Raw genomic sequence first — 27,185 nt, forward strand, 5'->3', positions numbered from 1 at the left:
GCCCTCACCATCTTCCATGCAATTACTCCTGTTTACCTTCTGCCTCTAAGCCTGGACCTATATTCAGGTCCCTGGCCCTAGGCAGTTCAGATGTTGTGCACTGTAGGGGACTCTACTGCTTCCAATGGAAGGCCTCCTGGTACAGGAAGGGAGTCCAAGTTTCTCACATCACATTAGATTAGGTAATATTAACTGGACCTATGTCGGGGTAGCCAGAGACCTAGCTCTGCTCTGCCCAGACAGGCTTACACTTAGGAAGCAGCAAAAGGGCGGAGTCCTTCCTAGATGTGGGACTACCTTCTCTAACCGCAGTTATGTGCTCCTAAAAGGGAAAAATGGATCAGGACAATGTACAGGAAGGGTGATCCTGCTTCCTTGGTTTAGGTCTAATTCTAATCATATGTAGGCGATATGCTAAACTGCTCCTAGTAAGAAACAACAGATCAAACCCAAAGAACTCTTGAATTTTCATTGCCACGGAGTATCCACCCGTGATCTTGTTTACAAATGGGCCCTGTGGCCTAGCACCCCCTTCCCCCAAGCCGGGTCACCCGTGATCATCCCCCGCAGCCCACTGCCTGACGGGCTGCTTGGAAGCCGCCACTAAGGTTTACATCATCACAACAAGAACTGGCAACATGGCAGCAATTCCATCCAGCGGTTCACTCTTAGCAACCCATGACTGCTACCGAAGGCGTCTGGGTTCCACTTCCAGCAACAGGTCCTGCGGAAGTGCTGAGAATTCTGGAGAAGTGATCCCCCATCATCCTGGTCTTCCCAAATCAGACCCAGGCCACTGGTGGGCAAGCTTCTTCTTCGGGAAGTGGAGTCATCCATTCATGACAACTGTGTGGGAATCCCCAGAGCACTCAGGAACTTTCCAGGTTGTTCATGGCACCATCACCCGTGACCTGGCTCAGGAGGCCATGAGGGAGCGGCGTGTGAGTGAGCCCAACAAGACCAGCACTGGGCCTTCTGCAGGACCAGCAGCACCCTCCTTGCCGCCCCCATCCCCACTTCGGAAGTGTGCTAGGCATCAGAGCCCATTTCCCCCTCCCCTCCCCTCCCCTCCCCCCTCCCTCTCCCAACTATTCCCTTAGAATAGCCAGGCTGTTTAAGTGTAGAAGTAGTTGTGCTGTGTGTGTGTGTTTTAAAGGAAAACAAAAGCAAAACACCAAAAAACAAGTTAAAAAAACCCCACAGCTATTTTTTTACTGTGAATCACCTATGCGCTCTCCAGCAGCCTCAGTAACTTGTTTACTTTGTACTCAACAGAAACTAATAAACTTTGAGCAGCCTTTAAAAAAAAATCCAATTGTCTCCCAGAATTCATGTACAATATGCAAGTTCTCCCTCCCCAGGAAATCTAGATTCAGGGCCCCCTCCCTGCTGAGAAGAGGGAACTAGGGAAGGGTCAGGGAAAGCCAGGGTAAAGCAGATTTGTTTGTTCAGTGTCTGGTATGTATTAAACATCTGGCTAGTTATTGGCTTGGGTATTGGTATCTGGATGCTTCTTAGGGAATGTTCCTGGTATGTGTAAAATGGGAAAGGTTTAGGAAATTATGAACAAAGGGATTTTCAAGCTTCTAAGAGGTCATTATCCACTAGGGTAGGGTAGTAGGGGAAGGCACCTAAAGTTCACCTTTGATACACCCCAGATCTTATTACAGCTGGATTAAATGCATTGATGGAGAGGGCCTGATCCACGACACCAACAGCTACCATATCTGGTGAGAGGAGGGACATGAGATAAAGAATTGTTTCTGTCTGAGGACCACAGCTTCCTTACTCATTTCATCTAAAGACATCCAGTCCTGGGCTATGAGGTGAGTAGGGGAGAAATGCTATGAGGCATACTCACTTTCTCTTACCAGGACCAGCAAAGCAGAAATAACCATCCTCCAAAACAATTTACAAAAACTTTATTTTCATGGAAGGAAAAGAGGGTTAAATTAAAAGGTGATTAGCTAACATAGTCATCAAGTACAATCCAGAATACTCTTTGTGTTCTACCTGGCTAGGTGTGTCTGTGGAAGAAGACATTTCTGATGCTAAATGCCTCTTTCCCTTCTGGGGCCAAACTTGGGAGTTACAGTTATCAACCTATGGGCTTATCAGAAGATTGAAACATGCTTACAGTTTCTGATGAAAGGTGGAAAAGCAGGGGAGTGATTCCCTTTCGCATATTAGAAAGTGCTCCCCCAATACTCCCCCCACCTCAATGACCACTCTCCATTTTGTTCATCCCAATGGTTAATTTGGTCCTGATAGAGAAACAACAAAGTAAGTTTCTAAGAATACAAAGCCTAGGTTGGGGTACTGTGGCATTCCCTTGGATTTATAGTGCCCCACCAGAAACTGGGGAATCAGAATCCTTCCTTGAGAAAACTCCAGGTGGGAAGTCAGTCCCAAGTGTACCAGGAGGGCAGCACATACCAGTTATAGCAAAATTCTTACCCTTATTCTGATTTCTCTTGCTCAATGTTATTTCTTTTGGGTATATGCTAATTGTCATTTTAAAAAGCTTCATTGACCAAACAGCATCTACATTTTATAGGGGCTCTGTTCATCATGCAGTTGGCAATGGGCAAGGGGGTCCTTTTGAAAGATTAACTTGGAATTAGAAAGTATCTCCCTTCAACCCCTCCCCCCCAGCTGAGACTAAGGGCACTGAAGGAGTGTTTCTCCCCTCATTCCAGAATAAGATCATGCACCGTGGGGTACTGACTCAACAGCATTCTGATGCTAAGCAGTGAAATGTGACCTATGCTTCCCACCCACATGAGCAATTAGAACAGCAAGCTTCTTGTGTGGGGGTTTTCATACTGTCAATACCCGCAAGACGAGACAGGCAACAGAGACCACTGTCTCCCAGAAGGATAGAAGGTCCAGGGCTGGGCTGACAAGTGTTTCCTTTCTGAACAAACACCCACATCTATTGTGACCAAAAGAAGTGACTACACTAGAGCCTGGTAACCCACTGGGTACACCTTCTCAGGGGTATTCATTTAATTGGCAGAATGGAAAATGCCATTAGCTGAAGGAGTAACCTTGCTTTTACATCAAGCTCTTGACAGCATCCCCTGGATTGTAGGAAAACAACAGGAGAATGTGGGAGGAATTTTCTTGCATGGAGACATCAAGAGCTGGTCATGTTGTTTTCACCATTTTTCACATACACTAAAAAGGAACAAATGAATCCAATGGGAACTGACTGCTAGGGCAGTTGGAAGGATGCAGGAGTCTAAAGGACTGCCTCTATTAAGAGTACAGGATGGTGCCAGAGACTTAGCCACTCAAAGCAAGATCAGTATTTTCTTCAAAATAAACTTTTAATACTATTAAATTAACAAGAGTCCTTATACTTAAAGCTTCCTATTAGACCTCGAAGGGCTTCCAAGGAGCTCAATTTCCACATTTGCTCTTTTTACAAATAAAGCAATGGAGGCTGAGAAAAGTGATCTACTCCCAGGTTATTGTCGACTTGAAAGAGAATCTAGGATCCCTGCTTCCAAGGACCACTGATGCAGACTTTCACCTGTTCATGGCCTTTTTATCTGTTTAGTTTTTGTCAATGTTTTCCCACACATGCTCCACAAAGGATCCACCCAACATGCTAGGTCCTTTTGTCAGTCTTTTTACATTTTCTGGGTACCACCCTTGATCCCAATCCATGACAAGACCAACTCCATCTCCAGTCGTTAACTTCCTCAGTGATATATCTTTTTTTTTTGGCTAGGCAATGGGGTTAAGTGACTTGCCCAGGGTCACAGAGCTAGTAAGTATTAAGTGTCTGAGGTCACATTTGAACTCAGGTCCTCCTGAATCCAGGGCCAGTGCTCTATCCACTGTGCCACCTAGCTGCCCCGAGTGACATATCTTTTATGCCATGTCTTGCACACAGGTCACAAATGCAGCAGCCTACTTTTGCCCACCATCTTTTGGGTCATCTGCAACTTCAACTCTTTTAACATTTTGATGTTCCATGATTAATGACATTGTATCACAGGGAAAACATTTGTGTAAAAGAATGGTGTTTATGCTGTGGAGTAGCTTGGGATCATTTAACTGCAAAATTCCCCCAAAGCAATCCATCCTGTTCTCTTCTTCCTGTCCAATATGCTGTCTTTGCACTCCCATTCAATTTTGAGACAATTTACTATCCATCTGCAACCCATGTTGCAGATATACACACACACCAACTCAATGGTCTAGTCACCTAACTATATATCATAGTCAAGACAATGGGAATTTTGAGCCATTTAGTTTTTCCTATATGGATTTCTGAGGCAATCTCTTTTGGGAAATCATGGGCTCACTGATGAGGTAATGATCTGGATTATAATATTATTTTCAAAGAGGAATATCTCACTAAAGGGAAAAACTCTCTTCCATTTATTGGACTTTGCACAGTACATCTTCTGTGCAGTGGCAAATGCCTTTGCCAAGCATTTCTCTCTCCATTTGTGTCTCTCTTATCTTAATAATAATGTTATTGAATAGTTATCTTTGTAGTTGCATTTATTAAGGGTTTTTGCATGATTTTAACATGTGCATGAGTCCCCTTATTGATCTATCAAGTCAAATGCTTTTCTGAAACAACAAAAAATCTGAAATGGGATCTTGCATTCTCTGCACCTTTTATTCAATAGAACTGACAGATTATTGTCTGCCTTACAGAAACATTTGTGAAAATTTGCCTATACCCTTACAACATTCAACAAAGATATTCTTTATATATGCATGGAACAGTCCATTAAAGATTGTATACAGATGAGAAAGTATACATGTAGCTTTCTAGTTATTAATGGTCTCATCTTTTTGGATAATAATGCAGTCCATGTTTGTTTGTTTTTTCCATTATTTTGATATGTTCCCCTACCTACGCTATCTTATTAAACAATCCTTCAGTGCTTTCATGGTTGCTTTACTATTAGATTTCTTGAATATACTCACAGTCTGGTCTAGTGCTGCTCTGCACAACTATCTTCTTAACATCAGGGACTGAGGCACTAGGACTCATGTACGATGATTCCTCTGTCACCAATTACGAAGACAGATTATGGAAATTTTGAAAAATTTGTTCTGTTTTCCATCTATTTGCTGGCCTCCTGCCTGTTTCATTAATGAATGCTTTGCATTTAAGATGCTGACCTCACTTGTCCTCATTTTCACCACTTTATGTTGTCATATGAGGTGACACTTGGATATTTTGATACAGTTGTGATCTCCCTGCTGTAGGTACTTCCTCCAGTGACAGTGATCATAACCAATCTATGCCTTCTCATCCTGTTTTAGGACACATCCTTATGTAAATTCTCTATAGAGGATGTTGGGGGCTTTTTCTAGATCTCTTGACACAGTATGGAAGCATATCGGCTATCTATTAGTTATCCCTCATTCACATTTGGCCCACTTTCTTTTCTAGTCATACATTTCTGTGATGGCTTTATGTTTATCCTGTGGAATTCTTGGCATGTGGTCTGCTCATGACCACCACGTATTTCTCCAATGTCCTTTAATTTTAACTTCACTTCTTCAGTGACTATGACATTCTATGACTTAAAGTCATAGACTCCACTAGAAAAAATATCATTTAAAAATATAGGTATTTGTTTCAGGAAGAAGCTTGAGATCAATTAAAAAATGCTACACAATTTTATAAGTCAAGCTTGCCTGCTTACCTCCTCCTAATAAATTCTGAGCACAGGATATAGTAATACTGCTTATAATCTGCCACCATCCTTTGTAGTATTTTAACAAAAGAGTTTATATTCTAAACTGATATTGCTTTTGGCTCCATGTTTTTACACATATCAAGGAGTGACTTGGTGAAAAAGCATTTATTAAACACAAGGCACTGTGCCAAAGAGATCATGTTATTGGTTAAAGTAGTTTTGTGGCTTTTTTGGCCTACCTGTTGTGGTAACTGCTTTATATCAGGTAAGCTTTTGCAGGAAATTATAATCCAGTCATAACATTTGCATTTTTCCATTTCCCTTTTTTGCAACATCAACAACTTATTTGAATAGGTCAGATTTGTAGCTGTAACTTTCCCTTTATCTTTTCTTCTAATTTGATATTATTTTGACTGTTTCTTGCTCTAGTCAGTGGTCTGACTCTATGACTACTTATGATTTGACTCCCAAATCTATAACCAGTCTGTTAAAATATAGTGAATCAAATTTTGTTATATTGTTCAGTGCTTGCCATATGCAACACCTTACCTATCTCATGGAGTTGTTGTGAAGACTGAATTACATATTTGCCAAGTACTTGACACAGTGTTTGGCACATAGGTGCTTAATAAATCCTTTCCTTTCCTTCCCTCCCTCCTTTCTTGGGGACAGTATTCATGGCATTTTGCAAGATGAAATCAACTGAAAAATCACACCTTCTCAGCACTACCTGCCCCTGGGGCCTCTCCCTCTCTCTGACTGGAGAGGACATTGGAGAGTTCCTCTCAGATCCTCCCCCATTTAAAGAGGGCACCCAGAGAATTCACCCATCTGTCCCCTTTTCTGGACCTCATGATCATTAGAAAGTCCATTGTTCTGCGAGACAAAAATCAACTGTAAAACTCTCACGTCCTCAGACTACTTTTCACTCTGGCTCTAGGACTTCATTATGCCAGGTCACTTTCTCCCCTCTCTCTCTCCTCCCTCCCCCACTCGCATGTCTCAGCTTTTTTTTTTTAAGCACTGTCTTTCCACATTAGATGGTGATCTCCTTGAGGTCAGTAACTGTCTTATGCCTTTCTTTGTATCCCTAGCACTTAGTAGAGCGCCTGGCAGGTTGTCATTCAGCCAGTCTACCTCTTTGCGATCCCATGAACCATAGCACACCAGGCCCTGGACCTGAGAGGCTCATCTTCTGATGTCACGCACTTTATACTGTCCATGGGGTTCTTCTTGGAGTGGTTTGCCATTTCCTTCTCCAGCAGATCATCTTTTATCAGAACTCTCCACTATGACCTGTCCATCTTGGGTAACTATCCCTTGCAAAGCATAGCTCATAGTTTCATTCATCCCTCCTGGATCACTGCTTTCTCATGGGGGAGGGACTTGCATAACCTCGTACGCAGCAGGCACTTAACAAATGTTTACTGACTTTATTGACATGAAAGTATTAAGCTTCTGACCTTTGGCCTTCATTATTTTTCAAACCTGTTATTTCTCAGTGTTTCATTGATAATTTTTTATACTAATAATTTCCCAGTAAGTGCTCCCATAAAACCCTTCCTCACAATAAAGAAAAATAGTTAAGTAAAATTCCAATCCAACAACTACAAGACAGTGTATGTAACATTTCATACCCATAGTCTATTACCTCTCTACTAAGAGAAGGAAAGTGTTTTTCATCATCAATCCTCTGGAATCAAGATTGATCATTATATTTAATCTGAATTTTGATGTCTTTTAGAGTTTTCATTTACATTATTAGTCATTGTGTATAATTTTTTTTCCTGATTCTGCTTTCTTCAGTCTGCATTGATCCCTACAAGTCCTCCCATATTTCTATGAATTTTTCACAATGCAATAATACTATATTGCATTCATATATCACAATTTGTTCAGCCATTCTCCAATAAATGGGCACACACTTTGTTTCCAATTTTATTGCTACAATGAAAAGGGCTACTATAAATATTTTGGTATGGGACCTTTTGGGAGCATAGATGGAGTGGTAAGATACATGAGTCTAAGGGTATGAACAGTGTAAGCTGCATAATATATCAGGCTGTTTTTCAGAATGGTTGGACCAATTCATAGTTCTAACAACAGTTTATTGGTGTGCTTTTCCCCCCATAGTCCCTCCAAAATTGACTCTTTTAAAACATTTGATAATTTAATGGGTGTGAGGTGAAACTTCAGAGTTGTTTTAACTTGTCTGTCTGTTATTACTGATTTTCATATAGTTGTTGACTGTTCTTTTGAAAACTGCATGTCATGTGACCATTTATCTATTCAGTAACATGCATCATGTTTTCCAACATATTTTCATCCTCCTCACCTTTCTAACTGAAGTCACTAAGTATCAAAGTACTGGCTTGGTTTGGAGGATCTTATCTACTTCTTTGTAGAATTTCTCAATGTCTTCATTCTTTACAATGGATGCCCATACATAAGCTGTAATTACTTACATGGTGGGCTTTGCTTATGCTCACGAGTACTAAAAGATGACCAAAGGTCCTATTAAGTTATGTTTCTAATTGCCATTATAAATGTGATGAAACCAATTAGGCTAACTCCTTTGTCTGACTTTCAAAGGAGACAAACATTTATCAAATGCTAACTTCACTGAGAAGCTTAAATTAAAATTGACAGTTTAGTAGGCACTGACATAGTCAAGATAAATTAAGACATGGTTCCTCTCCTCAAGGAGCTTACAGTCTAACCAGTTCATATCTTTTACGGAGACAATTACTTCCTCTTCTCCAAGAAGTTAGTAGAATATAATGATCAATCTTGATGTCTATTAAAAACTATTTCAGATTCTCCAGAGATATAAATGCAAGATTAGGAACAAGGGACTAAAGAATCCTAACTAGGAATCCAAGAGTTATTTCAATAGAAGTATTATAGTTCATATCAGTGGAGATAGATAGTAGAGCGATCATTTGTATGTGTAAACCCAGAATACAAACAGAAGTGGGTTTGTCATCTATGGAACCTGTCTTTATTCGTCCATATAGAGAGGCCTGGCTTCAAAAGGTACTTGCATCATTCAGGACCCCATGGCGGCTCATTCTGAAAATTAATATCTCCATGAAATGTTAGCAAATGGAGAAAATTCTGTTTAATTGGATCAGCAAGAGATTTAGGCCATCTCCCCTGAGCCTCCCATTAAGTGGATCTTAAGTGGGTTTTCTGGGGCTGAATGGGTCACGACCAATGTAAGCATAGTGGCTGCTTTGATCTCCCAAAATTGTTGAGTTTACAAATGACTGTCTTAGGGCATCTCAGAAGAAAACCTTCTGGAAAGCCCTTGGAAATGTTATTTTTAGCAGGAAACACACCATGCACACGCACGCGCGCACACACACACACTCACAAAGGCGCACACACAGGAAATGAGATATTTTTAGGTCTGACCACATAAGCCAACCAAAGAGATTATAATGATAGGGAGCAGAATATCCTTAAAGGACATTCTCTCTGTTCCATCCTCCAAAGAGAAATTTTACTCAAATAGAAGTGAGTCAGGATTTCAGAATCCTGTGGCAACATGAAAAGGAGGTGGTATCCAGGGAAAGGACCAAAATTTGCAGCTCTGCTTATAGTGAAAATATGAATTTGAAGTTCCAATTGGTGCCTATTACCTTTAAATCTCTGGCAAATGGAAAGATCGATCTTGCACAATGTTTTTTAGTACAATCTTTGAAAAGAAGAGAACAAAGACTTCTGTAAAAATATATACGTATATATAGATGTGGAGAGGAGGAACGTGGAAGATTCCAAACACACCTGGGAGAGGGAAAACATTAGAGAGCCATGGTGACAACTGGAGGCTTGAGTCACTTATTAACATTAGGAGGAGTTGATGTCCATTAGGATAACGGTGTGTGGCACAAATCACAGACCGTGGCATTTGGTAAATGAATCAGAAGAGAGTCTCCGAAAAAAGGAAAACAGTGAAAGGAGAAACTGAATAGTTCTATAGCAGCCAGCTTTTTCTAGCAATGGAGCAGAGGTCTATCTGAGGTCTATCTCCTCACTATACCTACTGCCCTCCTGAGTGCTTCAGGGAAGGGAAAGGTCAGTTTTTTAGCAAGAACACATGAAGTGATATAAAAGACAAGCGCTTTCTACCATGCCTGGGGGGAGGAAGCTGTATGTTTGTCAGCACATAGTCTGAATGCTGGTCACCAGCTTCTGAAATGTTCAATGACATACTCTGTTAAGTAGAGTGGGAAGGCAGCCTACACTGAACACACATTCCCACCGCAGTCATGACTGACAGCAGCAACTGCTCATGTACAACAAAACTCACCCTTAGAAACTAAACTTATAACAAAGAACCAGGTAGGACAGAGGAGAGAGACACCATGGGGTCCAAATGGACACCACTGTACAGGGACATCATCATCTTGTGCTTGAGGTACCCAGCACGCTGACCTTTCTTTGAAAACAGCTGCTGATCCTTGGCCTGCCCAGAAGGAACTAATGTAATCAAAGATGGAACAACACTTCATTAAAACCCACATCCCCTCCCCCCAACCAGTCAACACCACCTAAGTTCTCAGATGGGAAGAGAAAAACTAAAAGAGAACCCACAAAGTGCTCCCCTCTTTAAACCTTGCTCCTGTCCCTGCTAAAGTCTCAGTTTCTTGGCCGCACTGTGGTCAGGCAGCACCGAGCCAGCAGTTGTTGGCTTCGAGCTGCCTTTGGCCCAAGAGCAGCAAGTTAAAACGTTTGCTTTGGCTCAGGCTTGCACATTTGGCTGATTTCCACCCTTCAGTCCTGCTTGTCTCCTTTCTGCTTCCAAGGGTAGATGAGCTCACCAAAGAATAGCTTCTTACACAGTGAGCCCCAGGAGTCCTTAGGGTAACAGCTGTAGGTGGGGAGACGGTAGGTTTGTATCACACTGCCATACGACAAAGGATTGATCTGTAAATACACAACCAGGAAAGGCAGGAGCAAAGATGAGACAGTATACTTTGGACTTCAACTAAAGACAGGAAGGGTTGGCATAAAGTATGTATGTAATGGATTGTACATGTATAACCTATATCAGATTGCTTGCTGTCTCGGGGAGGGGGGAAGGAAGGAGAAAAATTTGGAACTCATAATCTTACAAAAATCAATGTTGAAAACTATCTTTACATATAATTGGGAAAAAAATACTATTAAGTGCAAAAAAATAAAATAAAATGGAGCAATGATTTAAAAAAAAGGATAGAACTTTGGTCTACAGCTTCCAAAAAAAGCATGCATGTATTTACCTCCCTACTTTAGTCTTGGTCTTTCTTACATACTCCCAACTGTGCTGCCGGGCACCCCAGGGGATCTACAGGAGGTAGAAGAATTTGCTTTTGGGCTCATTGCCAGATTTCCTCCTGATGACTACGTGCCATGTTTAAATGGTTTTGCAGTAAAAGGCACAGGCACGCTGAGAATTCAGAGCAGTGCCACATATGCATGACATCTCTTAGAAGATTCCTGTTCCTTGAGGATATATGGAGTGCAGATGCACAGGAAGTAGCTAAGGTCCCTGTTCAGGTGGCTGGTCACATCGAAGACCTCTTCTAGTCCCAGAATTTTTCTTAGTCTAGACTGAGGGCTTCCCCCATGCTCTAAGTGTTTGGTAAACTTCCCTTCACTGTTTTTCTAAGCAGAACATCCTTAGGAGACTTTCTGGGATAACCCAAGGGATGTAGAACTAAGCTCAGAAGTGAAAGAACTAAAGATTTGCCATGACTTAGGCTGTGATATGTCCTTGAATGTTTTCTTCTTTACTAGATACGCTCAGAGGGGAGGGGAAAGGAATGGATCCTTTGAAAACTCCTCTGTCCCTCTTCCTCCCAGTAATGCAGGGTTTTCAGCAGGATGATCCCAGTTGTAAAAGAAATAAGCAAAGTGATAACTGCTGTAAGTATAGAGGAGTGGAACCTACTCAACCTCTGCCTTCTTGTTATGAAATAAGAACCTAAGTTCTTGTAAGAGAGCACTAAGTTAAATGATTACAGTGAGACTTGTATGCAAAAACTATAACTACTTTTCATTGCATAATTTTAAGTTTCTGAAAGCCAAATATAAAGTCCTACCTAAATCCTAGTTTGTAGGTCATGGAGAACACTAAATGCACTAGGAATCAGGATATTTGGTTCTAGACTTGCTTCTGGAAGATGTCTTCTGAACTTTGGGGCAGTCTACTAAACCTTCAGGACCCCAGTTTCCCCATCATGATCTCTCACTACAATGCCATTCAGGAGTTCAGGTCCTTAGAGAAAACATTTTACTGAATTCCCAAAGGATCTTATGAAACTAAACTTCCTTAGATGCATTCCAAGATGAACCCGACTTAGGTAGCGTTCCTATTTATTGGAAATGGTATTTCAGAAATGTATCACTACACTAATAAGGGTCATGTTATGAGTTGGTTTCAAGGAAAGGAAACTTAATCTTTATACGATTAGCTTGCTATTTTCTAAACTTTTCCTCCTGTATAGGATCACAGAGTAAAAGAGCTGTAAGGGGCCTTAGAAACTGTCCAGTCGAGGCCTTGCTCAAGGTCATACAGTTAGTAAATAGCAGAGTTGACACCTGTACCCAATGTCTTCTGGTCCCTAACACTGGGTTCTTTTCATTCTATTTCTACAGTTTATCAATCTTCTTTAGATGGAGTTACTGGACAGCAGAGTATAAACCTTCATTTAACTTACCAGTGAGGAAAAAAGGTAAGACAAAAAAATCTTGCTTAGTCCATGTTTTGGAACTTCCAATGAGAAAGTATTGTTAGTGACAAGCCACTCCTACAGACAGATTTATTAGTCATCTTTCCTATGTTCCTTCAGAGAGAATGACCTTGACATACTGAAGTATGGAGCTCTGATGTTTGTTGTTGCAAGGCAAAACTGGGCCTGTAAAAACCCATTAACAGTTCCAACTTGTCTGAAACTTTACTTGAGTTACTACAGTGACTCAATATTGTTAAATAAGAACAAAGCATTTCCCAAATGGACTGCTCTGAGGTAAAAGGACCAAACCAGAGTTGTAAAAAGGCAGGCACATTTATAAAAGGCTTTATGTTTAGTCATTATTCTTGTTCCTAATTATGATCCAGAATACTCCTCCTACTCCTCTAAATAGAAACTAGTTTTATTTAAGACACTACAACTAGTAGGGCAAGTCGTTTGAAGGAAAATTGCTGAGAACAAACCAAAGGGAACGGGCATGTTAGACAAAGTTGAATAATGTGGTCTTGCTGCAGGCTGTTTTATATTGAAGTACACTTTTAAAAGCATGAGGATCAGCTTCCTGAACTAAATAAATAAACGGTGGGCTTTCGTGACCTGGTACTAACAGATCCTCTCTTACAGAAAAGCAAATTTTCCTACTTCCTTCTCTCAGCTCTAAATGGGTCACTGTCTAAAATTAATCTGCTAGAAGCTGATGGCAGGTGGGGCTCTAAACTCCAAAAGATCATATTCCCACAGGTCCTTTCATAACTCAGCTATGAACAATATGTTCACACTCTTGGTTTAGGGCTGAGAACATTTTCAATAGGCTTGCTAAATAAGCTTAAGTGTGGTGGGTGGTTTTAAAATACATTTTTAACAAGAAAGTTGGGGTAACTTTGTAAAGGGAAAGATTTAATTGACCAGTGGACCAGAAAATCCCTAGACTATGAATTGTGATTTTGAAGGGCTCTAAGATCTCACAGGTTCTACTCTATTTCCATCTAAGTACCCCTACAAAAGAGATGGTAAGAACACTTCAACGCAAGTTTGTTACTGTATCACATGGGTGCTACTTTCTGGAGAGGGGAAATGACCCTGTCAGCAGCTGAATCTTCATAGAGAAAGAAGCAAAACCAAAGCTATGTCAGCAATGTTGCAGGTGAGCCCAATTTATCTCCCCACCCATTATGAGAACAGGCACCTGAATGATAAATGGACATTTCTGAGAAGACTGCACTAGAACAAAATGGCCTTCTATTCTCTTCTACCCTGTCCATAAAACTCAGAAAAGCCATCAGGGAAGGTAAAATTACTAGTGGGCCCACATTGTTGGAAATGTAGCAAATGTAGCTGGGATCTTTATGTTAGCCCTGGTCATAGCCACAGGCTGAAAGCAAACATGATTTGGCTGGGTGTTACCTGCATCAACAGTCGAAGGGGTCTGCCTGAGTCCTGCTCCAGGACTCTGAACTTTACACCAGCTGGAAATCAAAGAAAAGATGTGTGTGAAGAAAGGAGAAACTGCTGTTCTTGGCTCATTTGGGCCTAGTCTTATGGCACCTAAGGGACAAACACTAGAGGGTGAGTCAACACAAACTGAAATCACCTGACTCTATGGATGAAAAGACTAAAAATATCCTCCCCCCATTCTGCTTGTAAACAAAGGGGATGCTTGGGTGGAGGAAGAAATTTCACAGATAGAAAAAGAAACTCTCTCTCTTACAAACTCAGTTCCATGACCTAGGAGCCTATCTGGGAACTACATACAACTTTCACCCTCTTTTCTGAATTATGCTTTTTTTTTAAATTTTTATTTTCTGAGAGTGGGGAGTAGGGAAGGGCTGATTATAAAAAAAAACCTCACAAAACTTTACTGAAATAAAGGTGAGATTTCTAACGAGGAGGGGAAAGGTGATTACTTTTCACAGCTGGGCTGGACCGTCAGTGTGGTGATAAGGTTTTTTGTCCCTACTGACTACCAAATCAATTCAATTCAACTTAATGAAACTTGACTCCTCACTCCAATCTAGTTCAACCTACCTTCCACACTCTTCTCCACCATACACCTGTCCTATGCCCCACCCCAACTGGACTACACACAAATTACCACCTTTATGTCTTTATTTTTTGAATGTTCTTTTCATCACGGCCTGCTAAAACCTCACTCATCCTTTAAGACCCAATTCCAAAGCAACTGATTCTTTGAGGATTTTCCTAATCATCCCCCATGTTTTCTCTTGGTCCTTGGACAGCATTAGATCTTTCTTAAGCTTTTATAGCTTAAGCTGAGTTATATTATTACATAGTTAATGTATAGCTATTGTATAGTTATAATATATTGTTACATTGTATTATTATATTAATGATATATTATAATGTATAGTTAATGTATAGCTATTGTATAGTTATAATATATTATTATATTATATATTACTAATAAGTGTGTTATATCTTCCCTAGAGGTAGCATGACCTAGTGGGTAGAATTGTTCTTCAGTCATTTAGTCCTGTCCAACTCTTTGTGACCCTATGGACCATGGCACACCAGGTCCTTCTATCCTTCACTATCTCTCAAAGTCTGTCCAAGTTCATGTTTGTTTATTCCTTGACATTATCTATCCATCTCATCCTTGACGGTCTCCTATTCCTTTTGCCTTCAGTCTTTCCCAACAGCAGGGTCTTTTCCAATGAGTCCTGTCTTCTCATTATGTGGCCAAAGTATTTCAGCTTCAGTTTCAGCTTCAGTATTTGACCTTCCACTGAATAGCCCGAATTCATTTCTTTAAGTATTGACTGATTTGATCTCCTTGCTGTCCAAGGGACTCTTAAAAGTCTTCTCTAGCACCACAATTCAAAAGTGTTGATTCTATGGCATGCAGCTTTCCTTGTGGTCTAACTCTCACAGCCATACACTGCTACGGGAAAAACCATAGCTTAGACCTTTGCTGGCAAGGTCATGTCTCTACTTAAGTATGCTGTCCAGATTTGCCATGGCTGTCCTTTCCAAGGAGCAAGCTTCTTTTAATTTCATGGCTTTGAGCCTAAGAATATAAAATCTGATATTGTTTCCATTTCTTCTTCCTCTATTTGCTAGGAAGTGATGGAACCAGTTGCTAAGATCTTAGTTTTGGTTTTTTTTTTTTTTGATGTTAAGCTTCAAGCCAGCTTTTATGCTCTCTTCTTTCACCCTTATCAAGAGGCTTCTTAATTCCTCTTCATTTTCTACCATCAGTGGAATCATAAGTATTTCTGAGATTATTGATATTTCTCCCAGCAACCTTAATTTTTTAGAAATTTTTAAATTAAAATTTTAAATAAGACTTTCAATCCATCCAGCCTGGCATTTTGCATGATGTAGTCTCCATATAAGTTAAATAAATAAGGTGACAAGATACAGTCCTGTCATACTCCTTTTCCAATCTTAAACCAATCCATGTTCCATGTTCGGTTCTAACTGTTGCTTCTTGACCTGCATACAGGTTTCTCAGGAGACAAGTAAGATGATTTGGTCCTTCTGTCTCTTTGAGGACTTACCACATCTTACTGTAATCCACACAAAGGCTTTAGTGTAGTCAATGAAGCAAAAGCTTATGTTTTTCTAGAACTCCCTTGCTTTCTCCATAATCCAGTGAATGCCGGCAATTTGGTTTCTAGTTCCTCTGCCTCTTCGAAAACCAGCCTGCTCTTCTGGTAATTCTTAGTTGACATATTGCTGAAACCTACCTTGCAGAATCTTAAGTATAACCTTGTTGGTGTGTGAAATGAGTGCAATTGTTTGGTAATTTGAACATACTTTGGCATTACCCTTCTTTAGGATTGGCACATAAAGTAATCTTTTCCAATCCAGTGGTCACTGCTGAGTTTTCCAAATTTACTGACATAATAAGTGGATAAGAGCTGGCCTCAAAAACTGAAGTCCTTCCCCTGATACATCTTGGCTAAATGACCGACGGTAAGTCACTCAATCTCTCAGTGCTTTAGGCAACTCTCTAATACTGTTGATTTGTACTGGAAGAGCTTTACCTGGGAGTTCCCTAGATCTATGAAATTACAGGTCCAGTCCCTAACCCTATATATATATCCCTATTGGTTTATAAACCCTTGAGATCAAGGATTGCATCTTAATTATCTTTGTATTTCCCCCAGCATGAAGCACAGTGTTTTGCACATTCTGAGTGTTTGATACATTATTATGATAGGAATATTTTAGTTTTCTCATTTATTTGCAAATGAAGAAAGACTGATAGCTACGGTGACAGGAACCTTTCCCTACCACCATGTACCTGAATGAGTTCCAAACAATGGATGGCTTTTATCTTTATCCCTAATTGGTTTCACATTTTGGATGCCACTGGCATCTGTGCTTCCTTAACAATGATGTAAGAGATTGTCAGGCACTTGAAAAGAAAATACAATAGCTAATTATCAATTGTGTGATACCCTAGTATAGTGAACATATTGCAAGGTAAGTGATCAATGCACATTCCTCAAATTCTTGATCCGGTGATGACGGAACTGGATGGAATTGGTTCAACTGACTAAGGCAATCTGGCAAAAATTCATCAAATGGCTTCTGAATTTAGAATCCTATATGACCCCCCTCAGAAATGGTACTGATATAACTAACACTAAAAAATCTTTCCTTCTGCTTTCATGGGCTCAGCACTCAGTATGCCTGAGGTGAACAAAACACCAACAGTCAAAATGTGGCAACTACAAATTTGTTCTTCAATGATGGGCAGCTTAGGTGTCCTTTAGATCCTTCCGGCTATCCTAAGCTTAAGACAGCAGCTTTGAAAAGTTGGTTTTGAAAACTATTTACTTCTCAGGGCAAGGATATTGTGGGATATAGCACCACATATTTATTTAGAACTTTGAGATTTACAAAGAATTTTCCTTGCAACACTATAAGGAAGGTAATGCAAGTGTTACTGTCCCCATTTTATAGATGACAAAACTGAGGTGTGGGGAAGTTAGATGACTCGTCCATTATTCCACAGTAAGGGGTAAAGCAGAGATTCAAATTCAGGTCTTCTGATACCAAGACCAGTACTCTCTTTTGATCCCATTATACACCAAGTAGGAAGCTAGATAAGATGACCTCTAAAGTTTATTCCAATTCATATTTTCTATTGATCACCTAAACAGGTAAATCAGGCAGATAAATTTATATATCATACAGGCTAATCCAAGATCCAACTTGAATATGAAGACCTACGTATAAATGTCTTTTTTGTGCAGAGTCTGACCCAACAAAAACAAGGGCCACATGCCAGACAAGAAAGGATGAATGACACTTGGGGAAAAATTGGGTCAGTGAATTCTGGGCCAGAAGGAATCCATGATGTCTGGGGTGTAGTCACTGAGGTGTAAGCCAGGCTTGTGTGGGGGTCTTGAACCAGTTCTGATCACTCATGTGAACGTCCTAGGGATGCAGGTCTAGATCCTAGTGGGTCAGTTATACTGAAGGCCTCTGCCTAACCCCTACATTAAAGGAGTGCTGCAGAATCACACACTTCAGCGCTGACGGAAGCTCCAGGATCATCTACCCTAGCTTTAAGTCCTTTCCTTTTCTTCTTAACACTTCCCCAAAGCTAAAAATGCTAGCATTTGGGCATATGTTATTATCTCATCTGTTTTGCAATAAAACTGTTGGGTCTGCAGGTGCTTGTTTTGCCTAGCATCAAGCTGAACGATGGCACTCAATTCTGGGTGTGAAGGGAGGAGTGAGAGGGCGTTATGAAGGAAGTCCAATCTGGCCAGAATTCGTGATCTGTCCGTACACCAAACCGTTACTTTAGTTAGTTTTAAACTAAATCATGCTAATGTTTTCCCTTCAAGATGATCTGGAAAGTAACTGTCAAAGTATTTTTTGTTTGTTTGTTTTTTGTTTTTTTTTGGTCAACAGAGTTTTTGAAGAGCTTTAATGCCAAGATAAGAGTGACTCTGCTAATGGATAAACTAAAAAGGGTTGGGCTCAGACTTGGGAAGTCACTCAGTTCACCTGCCCTCTCACCTTTCTGGTCTAGGAACTGTGCTGGTCATGGTACAGGAGTAACTTTCACTCATATTTTAATTAAACTTGCACTAGAAACTCTAGATCAAAGCAAATGGGTAGTAAGTGAGAGATATTACAAAAACACAAAGAACATTTCTGGTCTGGGCCAGGACAGGTGTGAAGGAGTGGGTTTTTATGAACCAAGAGGTTCATTAAAATGGGATGAGATTAACATCTGTTCCTTATATGAACAAGTCTGCCCAGCCTAAACCTAAATAGGTTTTTAAAAATGATTTTTCCCCCTGCGACTTCTTTATAACTCCTATTACAGCTTTAATTTTTTGCCAGATTTTCCTAACTTGATTTTGCAGACTCAGATTTGGAAGGAACCTCAGAAACTATCTTGGCCAACTAGTACATTTCTGTGGTTTAACTGGTAAAATGAAATACAATTGATTTATTATCCAAGTCAGGCTCACTTTGGAGCACAGAGTCTGAAAGTATTCAGCCAATTAAGGAACCACTTTGGAATAAGTGGAATAATGGCAGATATTACACAGTACTAGATGTAGTAAGCACTTAATACTTATTGAATTCTTTTGCTAGCACAGCAAAACCAGTACCCAGACACAGCACCTACCTGCAAGTCTGTAGGACCTGCACAGCCGAAGACCAATGGAATAGAGGGGAAGGGAGTCTATAAGGTCCACTAGCAAATGGATCAGCCCTTGCACGATCACCACCAATAGACGAAGCTAGAACGAGAAAAGCAGCACTGTGAAAGGGCTTCCAGGAGAGACAAGCAGGTCTTTTCTTTGCCAGCACTGCCCAATCCAACCCAACTCTGGGACACCCTTGCTGCCATCATGGAAAAAGGCTCTCCGCTTTGCCTACGCAGCTAAAACCCCAGCAGGGACTGTACCTTTCTGATCTAGGAAGTTGGAAAAGTACATTGTTGGAGTCTATGAAGACTACTAAAAATAGCTAGCATTTATATGGGTCTCTAAGGTTTGCAAAACACTTTACAGATGTTATTCTCATTGAACTCAGACTCAGAGCACATTGTCTATTTTAATTCTGAAACTCAAATGTTAAGGAGTTAAAAATAGAGCCAGATTTTCTAGATGAAATTAGAAGTTTCTTAGTAAATTTTCTATAACTTTCTTTCTTTCTTTCTTTTTTTTTTTGGTGAGGCAATTGGGGTTAAGTGACTTGCCCAAGGTCACACAGCTAGTACATGTCAAGTGTTTGGTCTGAGGCCGGATTTGAACTCAGGTCCTCCTGACTTCAGGGCCGGTGCTCTATCCACTGTGCCACCTAGCTGCCCCTATAACTTTCCCTGAAAAAGGAAGGCAACCAGGTAAGTCAAAGTTGGCAAGGAGAAATTATATAACATAGTTTCTTGAATAGTTTTGTCTTGCACAGGACACAATTATGATCCTTCCCATAAGTCATTTCAGAACAACCACTACCACCTAATACAGAAACTTTGTCAGAAGAGGAGTAGAGATCAACTTGCTGGCCAATCTTTCAAAGACAGATGTGACTTCTAAGTCCAGTAGCTAAATCGTTTCTAAGGATTAACCGAGGTACACAAAGGTAAGCACTATTTCAGGCCCATCAGGGACCACTGAGACCCCAGCAGAAATTTACTAAATCAAGGATGGAAAATTCCTATCCTGAAAGACAGTAGCACAAAAGGCCATTTGCTTGCTGAGTGTGTCCTGCCTTAAAGTCTCTGCTAGCCATTTCCTTCTACCATTGGTTTCACTGTTTCCAGGACTTTTTTAGTCACTACAGATGGCTCAGTACATACTCTGTACATTCTCTTATCTTTATATGTGGAAAAAAAAAGGAAAGAAAGAAAAAAAAGGAATCCTAAAAAGGCTAATATTATCTATGCTTTGTTTCCCTACTAATTGCTTTAAAGAGCACCTATCAGCTAATGAGGGAATCATGAACCAGAAGAATGCCTACTGATTTCTTTCTCAAGCCCAATATTAAGGTTTTTGGCATCAAATAAGGCACCGTGGATGCTGACCATCTGCCAGATAGACAAGGATCAAAGCAGAACAGTGATTATCTTAGCAACTGTGTATAGGAAAATTAAATAGAATCCAGGGGAAAGACAATGGACCAGGTTTTAGTTGAGAGACTGTTTTAAGTACTCCCTAGAGAAGACGGAATTTGGCAGTCTGTACTTTTGTCTCTTTCACCTGTGGTCCTAGCAGGGAGTACAGCATATTAAACTGAAATGGAGCAAAAAAAAAAAAGAAAGAAAGAAAAACAGATTATGGATGATTTTCAGACTTCACTCATATATTAGATGAATAGAATCAGACACTGGGGTTGTCCACTTACCAGAGTAAAGACCAAATAGTAGAGGGCTGTGGTGGGCAGAAGGAATAACAGGATGGTAAAAAGCAAAGTCCCAATAAATAGCTGTAGGACAAAACATACATTCACATATTGAACATTAACAGGAGGCAGAAGGACCTGCACTTGAAAGTATCCTTTTACTAAAACTGGAGAAATTTCTGGTCCCTTCTCTTTGCTCTGAACTCATCCTATAACTAAAAAGAACTTCGGCTAATCTTGATGGTTTGGTTTTCACAAGAAAATTCACTCACAATTCACTGTCTCTGAAAGCTTCCTTCTAATAAAGCTGCCTGACCCAGTTCAGTGTGTTGTATTTTAACTGCATCACAATTTAATTACTGACATTATAACGTTTGATTACTTACAGCCAAGAGAATGGCAAAGACTGATATAAAACCAGAGGGGTCAATTTTCTTTTGGCAAAGTAAAGGAAATATTTATCATTAAGGGAAGGGAAGAGGGATGCTAAAATAAGCATGTATTAAGCACCTACTACGTGCCAGGCAGTGTGTTCAGTGCTTTACAGATATTATCAAGATAAAACAAAAACACATTTCAAATGCTGGACTGTCCAGATGGTAAGAACCCAATATCCTGAAATGGTCAGAATTTGAACAGTTAGTAAGAAAAAGACCCAATCCTGGTTCCTTGAGAACTTCTAGGTGAAAATACCATGGTCAAAGTAATTGTAATTAAAGCTTTTCTCAACAGGTCTCACTGGTCACAATTTACTTTTTTGTGCAAGATGGCTTTAGAAGCTAACTCCACTTTCTAAACAGGTATGGCAGGGGTTAGAAATATGTCCAGGAAGAGGCTGACTGTTCTTTTTTCTTTTTTTTTTTTTTCATTTTTTGCTTAGACAATTGGGGTTAAGTGACTTGCCCAGGGTCACACAGCTGGTAAGTGTCAAATATCTGAGGCCACATTTGAACTCAGGTCCTCCTGAATCCAAGGCTCTCTCCACTGTACCACCTAGCTACCCCTTGACTGTTCCTTAATAGAATTCCTAAATTCCTAGGTCCTATCTTTCCAGTAAACCTCTCCCAGCTCTCATCCAGGATAGGGAGGAGAGAATATATTATCATTCCGTATCAAGGATGCCAACAATCAAATTCTGATTTAAGAATAAAGCACATCAAGAGCAATAAGGTGTCATCATACACCCCTTCCCCACAATTTGGTCTACAGTGGGCTTTAGTTAGTAGTCCCAATTCAGTTAGATTATAACGTTCAGTTGCTAAGACCCCTAGATTCCTGAGCATTTGACAAAAACTCAAAAAGACAAAAGTCAAAAAGCTCTAAACTTCTTCCTGGTGGTGTCTGGAACCAAAACACCTCCTCCATACCCCAAGTAAAAGAGACTAATGTCATTTTACAGTAAATGGGCAGAGTAGGGCCTTGTGGAGAGGACACACCTCCTAAGGGCCTTGATGTCTCTACTAGCTAATTGAGCCCACAAGCAGGTTCCAGATGAAGAGAAGGGGTAAAGGAGGTGGATAATGTAAAGCTAGTTCCTAGAAGTAGGGTGACTTGGAAATGCGAAGTGCTTTTCAGGGGCATTTTACTTTAAAAACTGTTACTCAGTTATGAATAAGGTATATTGCTGTCCTCCACTCTTGATCCCTTTTCATTCCCTTGGCCTCTCTTCCTGGAAGTCCTCCTGCTCCTCTACCTCTGTTCATTAGACTTTGTCTGTGATATACCTTCTTTGGGTCATCCTATTGTCACAAAATGCAATGAACAAGAATACGGTGGCAGGAAAGGAGTTCGAAGGAAAGATGCCCCAAGGGGCAAAAAGGAATCAGGAGTAATCTAGGGAAAGAATGCTGTGAGAATTGGAGAGAAGTGAAGGCCAACAGTATGTATTCCTCATAACTGAATAATAGCTTTAAAAAATAAGCTGTCCCCAATCCCGAAAATTACTTCAGTACTACTGGCCATGATGAAGAGACAACGAAGCAGAAAAGGGAAAATGAAATTGACTTGCCCAAGATCATGCAGTGACTTCATCAGTGGTACTTGAGTATCATGCCTAAACAGAAAACTATTCTACAGGAAAAAGAGGAGTGACCATTACCAGGAGCTTTCTATTCTGGATTCTCATCCATTTGGTAATTCACAGTAGATGAAAACCGATTACCCTCAAAGCAAAATGTATTGGAAAACCCACTGGATTAAAAGTGTAAGGTTAGGCTTTGCCATTAACTATGTGATCTTAGGCATGTAACATCACCAGTCTGGATCTCAGTTTCTTTGTCTGCAAAACAAAGGGTTGGACTAGATGATCAATAATATTCTATGATTCTATGAGATGCCACTGAAACACCTTGGTTAACTCCTGGATCCCATCCATTCCTGTCCTTTCCTCCCCTTTTCCCAAACATATGCAGAATACCCAATGTTATTTGTTTTATCTTGGATGCATGGACAAGCAACCTTCCGGTATAAACCAGTTTTCCCTTGTAGGCACATTTTAAATCATGATAAATAAATCTTTTTTTCCAGGACTGTGCTTTCCAACCACGGCCATTTGTTAATTATTAATGTAGGAAACAGTGGAGTCCAGCTATGACTCAATACCTTCATGACTATGCTTATTTAAGGTTTCTACTACTCTTGAAAACTGGATATTGGTTTTTGGCCTTAACCATTGTGGTTTATTCTGAAACTGCACCACAGGAAATAAGCAGGATGGCCTAATTATATTAGGTGAGGGAAAAATCCAAACACTAGGCTGACCTGCTTGAAATTACTAGGTTAAAGGCAGAGACCAGGACAAATCAGGCAGGTGGGATGTTCAAAGAAGACTATGCTGCTAAATGGCAAATACTGTGGTTAGAAAACTATACACGGGTGCAAAAAACAGCAGGCAGCCTGATAGAAGGCTCTGGTTCTTCTCAGAAGGGTCCCCAGAACATGGTTGGCTTGGATCAAGCTGAGAGAGCCATCATCTTCCATTTCACGACCACTGGGTGCAAGTTTGCTTATATTTTACTACTTAAATCTTTATCCAAAACATAAATAATGATATACACCATGAAGATCAGGGAAAACAAGACCCTTTCCATGAGCTCAGGCTCTTCTATTGCAGGAAGTATGGCAAAAGGAGTGGGCAGCACTGAATTTTCTCAGACTCTTATATTTAGTACTCTTTCTTTGGCCATTTCTCATTCTGACACCAAATACCAAATGTTCTAGAACAAAATAGAGAAAATGCCTCTAGAAATTCTTTGCACATAATAGGTGCTTAATAAATTGCTACCGAATGAATGAATGCTTAGAGGAAGCATGGGCAAAGATTTTATGTTATATGCTTGGCAGTGACTCCAGCAAGATGAATATTGTATGTGCCAGCACTTAAGAATATCTTATCATGGTGATCCCATCACCTAACCAGAGACAAATGGAGAAGAGTGGCAGCTAACATAGGACAGTAGTGGGGATAGAGATTTCTGTTTGGGTAACATTAAAGAACTGACATGTTTGGCAAGATGTCCTAGACTAACCTCTATTTTAGTCTTGAACAATGGGTAATTCAAAGGATTGGCCTATACTGCAATCTGAGCAGAAGATGGAATTTAGGTTGCACATCAAATGCTAGAAACTGCAGATGAGAGCAGCCTACATTGTATTCATTTCCAAAGACGGGAGTATAAGAATTGCATATTTTCTGCTAATACCTGATCCAAATCATAGGAACAGGAATCCACCCGCTGCCTCAGGACATTCCATTTCTTTCCTCGGAAGAGGCGCCAGAGAGAAGACAAGCCATAGATCTTCAGACAATACAATCTACAGAAAAAAGGAATGATTCAAGTAATAATCATCTAGGACTCATGGGTCCTAGGAGGTGAGAAAAATTGGGGATTCCACAACAAAAGTATTTATCAGAAGTGACCTAAGATGCTTAGTAGGATGATCAGGTGAGTGGATATTTTTCATTAGTTACTCAGAGAAGCTAGGTTATATTTTTTTCTCTTTTTTTTTTGGTACAGAGATGTGATTTTATTAATGTAGGGAGTTTTCGTGCAAGGAATCTCTACCAATTCTGATTGGCAGCTGCTGTGCAACTTAGCACTTTAGAGAAGAATCTAGGGTGCTGAGAGGTTAAATGATTTTGCTCAAGGTCACCCAGCCTCTGTGCATCATGATATGTTGACTCTTGAAGGTTATTTTCACAGGAATAAATTACTCCTCTCACCCATTAACTGTCCTACTCTAGTCCCCAGAAACTTTTAGTATACTAAGTCATGATACTAAGTTCACATTTCCTTTACATTTTACAAAGTGCTCTTCCTGTGGGGCAGACTGTGGAAGTATTACTATCCCCATTTTAAACCTGAGTAAGCAGTGGCCCAGAGGGTTTAAGTAATTTGCCTGAGGTCCCACCACTAATAAGTGGGTATAGCGCAAAGACCACTGAATTTGGAGTAGGAAGACCAGATTCAGATTCCAGCTCTGATGGATGACTAGTAGGTATTTCACCTCTCTGAATCTCAGCTTCTCAGCTGAAAAATGAAGTCATTGGACTGGCTGGCCTTCATTGTCTCCTCCAGTTCTAACTCTCCAGAGCTCAGACTCAAACTTTTATTCCATGTCCAGAGCTCCTTTCACCACACCAAGCTGTCTCTGAGTGTACTGTATAGCGCTATGGAGTAGGGTTTTCCAGATCACACCCTGCACTATCTGCTTAAGATTTTGGTCTTCCTTGTCTACACTTCTCTGTGGAGAGTTTCAGCTAATAAGGGGATTTGAAAGAGACAGTGTGAAATGAGTTTAACTTCCTCTGCTGTAAGCCTGTGGGCATGGTCAGAGGTCTACGCTTATTTCCTTGGGGGAATAATTATGCCAATTGTACCCACCTGGCTCCATAGACGTAAAAGCAGTAGATGTGGAAAGTGAGCAGTGCAATGATGTCTGAAAGTATGGACAACACCACTGTCAGACCCAGGCATGCTGAAAGACCTACATACCACAGGATCATTTCAATGAATGGGGACAACAAGTGGATATAACCTAGAAGAAAATAATAATTTCCCTTATCAGAATGACTTCAGTTGGTTGTTTCTCTTGGAGCAGCTTTAAAAGTTGGAATTGCCCAAAGCACATAAGTCACACACCAGGAAACTAGGCTTCTGTCCCTATCTAACAAATGGCTTCAAACCATCTTTTAGTCACTTGTGCCCCTCTAGGTACTGTGGAGTAAGACCTGACTCTCTCCTCCCCATGGTTTCTGTGGAGACCACATCTGTAAACCAACTACCTCCCACTACTTTCATTTAAGCTTGCTTTCCCAACAGCAGATATGGAGTCACTTAAGCCAAAACACTCCACTCAGTAGCACCTTGAGTCAGCACACACAACTACTGAGGTTCTGAGGACAAAAAAATTAGCTTTCTTACTGAGAATCAGTGACAAGAATGGGAGAAAGAGGGCATGGTGTGAAAGGATTCCTAAAGAGTATGTATGCAATATAGATTCTTTTTATAAGATAACATTTCTGGAAGGGGTATAGTAGAAAATTTAGTAAAAACTGTAAGACACAGTGAGCCATAGGAGTTCCTCAAGAAATTTGGAAAAGGAAGCTTCAGCTATTTTTAATTCATTGATACTTAGCTTCCTTGGGAATTATGAGGAAATGCAGCCTCAGAAAAGAACAGACTGGTCAGACCTGATCCTTCTTAAGGTTTTCTTACTTCTTACTCCATACTTGTACTCATTTTGGCCTCATGTTTGATCAACCCAAAGGGGCTAGGGGTGCAGGCTTCTTCTCCTTCTCTGCTGCCACCAACAGTCTGGGCCTTGCCTGGTCTCACTATTTCATCCATTAGTTCATCCAGAGACAAGATAAATTTTACCGAAAGGGCTTTACTAGCCCCTCTAACAAACACAGAGTTCGGGGCTCTTTCCCTGTGATCCTCCAAGTCTGTCCAAACTGGTCATCCACCAACTTTCTTGACTAATTAATTCTCTCTCCCATCGAGCTTACATTTTAGCCTGGCTTTCCTATGTGACTAGCCACCACATTGCTTTGAGAAAACTTGACAGTTATTTCAGCTACTCCTCCAACCCAAGTCCTGGGTTCAAAATTGGCAGTGCTTCTGCACTCTCCCACCAACTTCCAGGGCCATTACTTCTAGCTGCCATTAGATGTGACATCAACAAACATCTATTCAGATTAAGTCACAGATTATCTCCTCCCCAACAGGCTTGAAACACCTCACAAAAGTTCCACATACAGTAATATTAGTTATAAAGCAATATGTTGTGATACCCCCATATAATTTTCACCAATAATAAGGGAAGGGACATTTCTTTACATGCATAATACAACCTAATCTTATAATTACAATGTAATTAACTGGTAAGATTAAGAATGGGTGGACCTGTACAGCCTATCAGAAAA

General features: G+C 40.4%; 2 protein-coding genes across 2 annotated transcripts in view; one reads left to right on the forward strand and one right to left on the reverse strand.

The window, feature by feature from the left end:
• The first annotated feature begins 638 nt into the window (after positions 1–638).
• Positions 639–1,734, forward strand: LOC114043800 (pancreatic progenitor cell differentiation and proliferation factor-like). The gene is made up of 2 exons (XM_027863044.1): positions 639–1,024; positions 1,671–1,734. Exons 1-2 carry the CDS (start codon positions 639–641, stop codon positions 1,732–1,734), a joined length of 450 nt encoding a protein of 149 aa, XP_027718845.1.
• Positions 1,735–7,096: 5,362 nt separating this feature from the next.
• The window catches only part of LOC114043735 (phosphatidylinositol N-acetylglucosaminyltransferase subunit Q-like), a 64,415-nt gene continuing 44,326 nt past the window's right edge, over positions 7,097–27,185 (reverse strand). Inside the window, 6 exon segments of the mRNA XM_027862895.1 lie at positions 7,097–10,610; positions 13,823–13,884; positions 19,041–19,155; positions 20,762–20,842; positions 24,460–24,571; positions 25,642–25,795. Of these exon segments, the coding sequence (XP_027718696.1) occupies positions 10,458–10,610; positions 13,823–13,884; positions 19,041–19,155; positions 20,762–20,842; positions 24,460–24,571; positions 25,642–25,795 (677 nt within the window). The 3' untranslated portion in view covers positions 7,097–10,457.

This window comes from Vombatus ursinus, unplaced genomic scaffold (assembly GCF_900497805.2).
Source record: "Vombatus ursinus unplaced genomic scaffold, bare-nosed wombat genome assembly UNPS02014770.1, whole genome shotgun sequence".
Lineage (NCBI taxonomy): Eukaryota > Metazoa > Chordata > Mammalia > Diprotodontia > Vombatidae > Vombatus > Vombatus ursinus.

Coding starts and splice junctions, on each gene's coding strand:
- LOC114043800 (XM_027863044.1), top strand. CDS start 639: ATGGCAGCAATTCCATCCAGCGGTTCACTCTTAGCAACCCATGACTGC. Junction 1,025..1,670: donor CCCCCATCCCCACTTCGGAA/GTGTGCTAGGCA, acceptor ATCTTATTACAG/CTGGATTAAATGCATTGATG.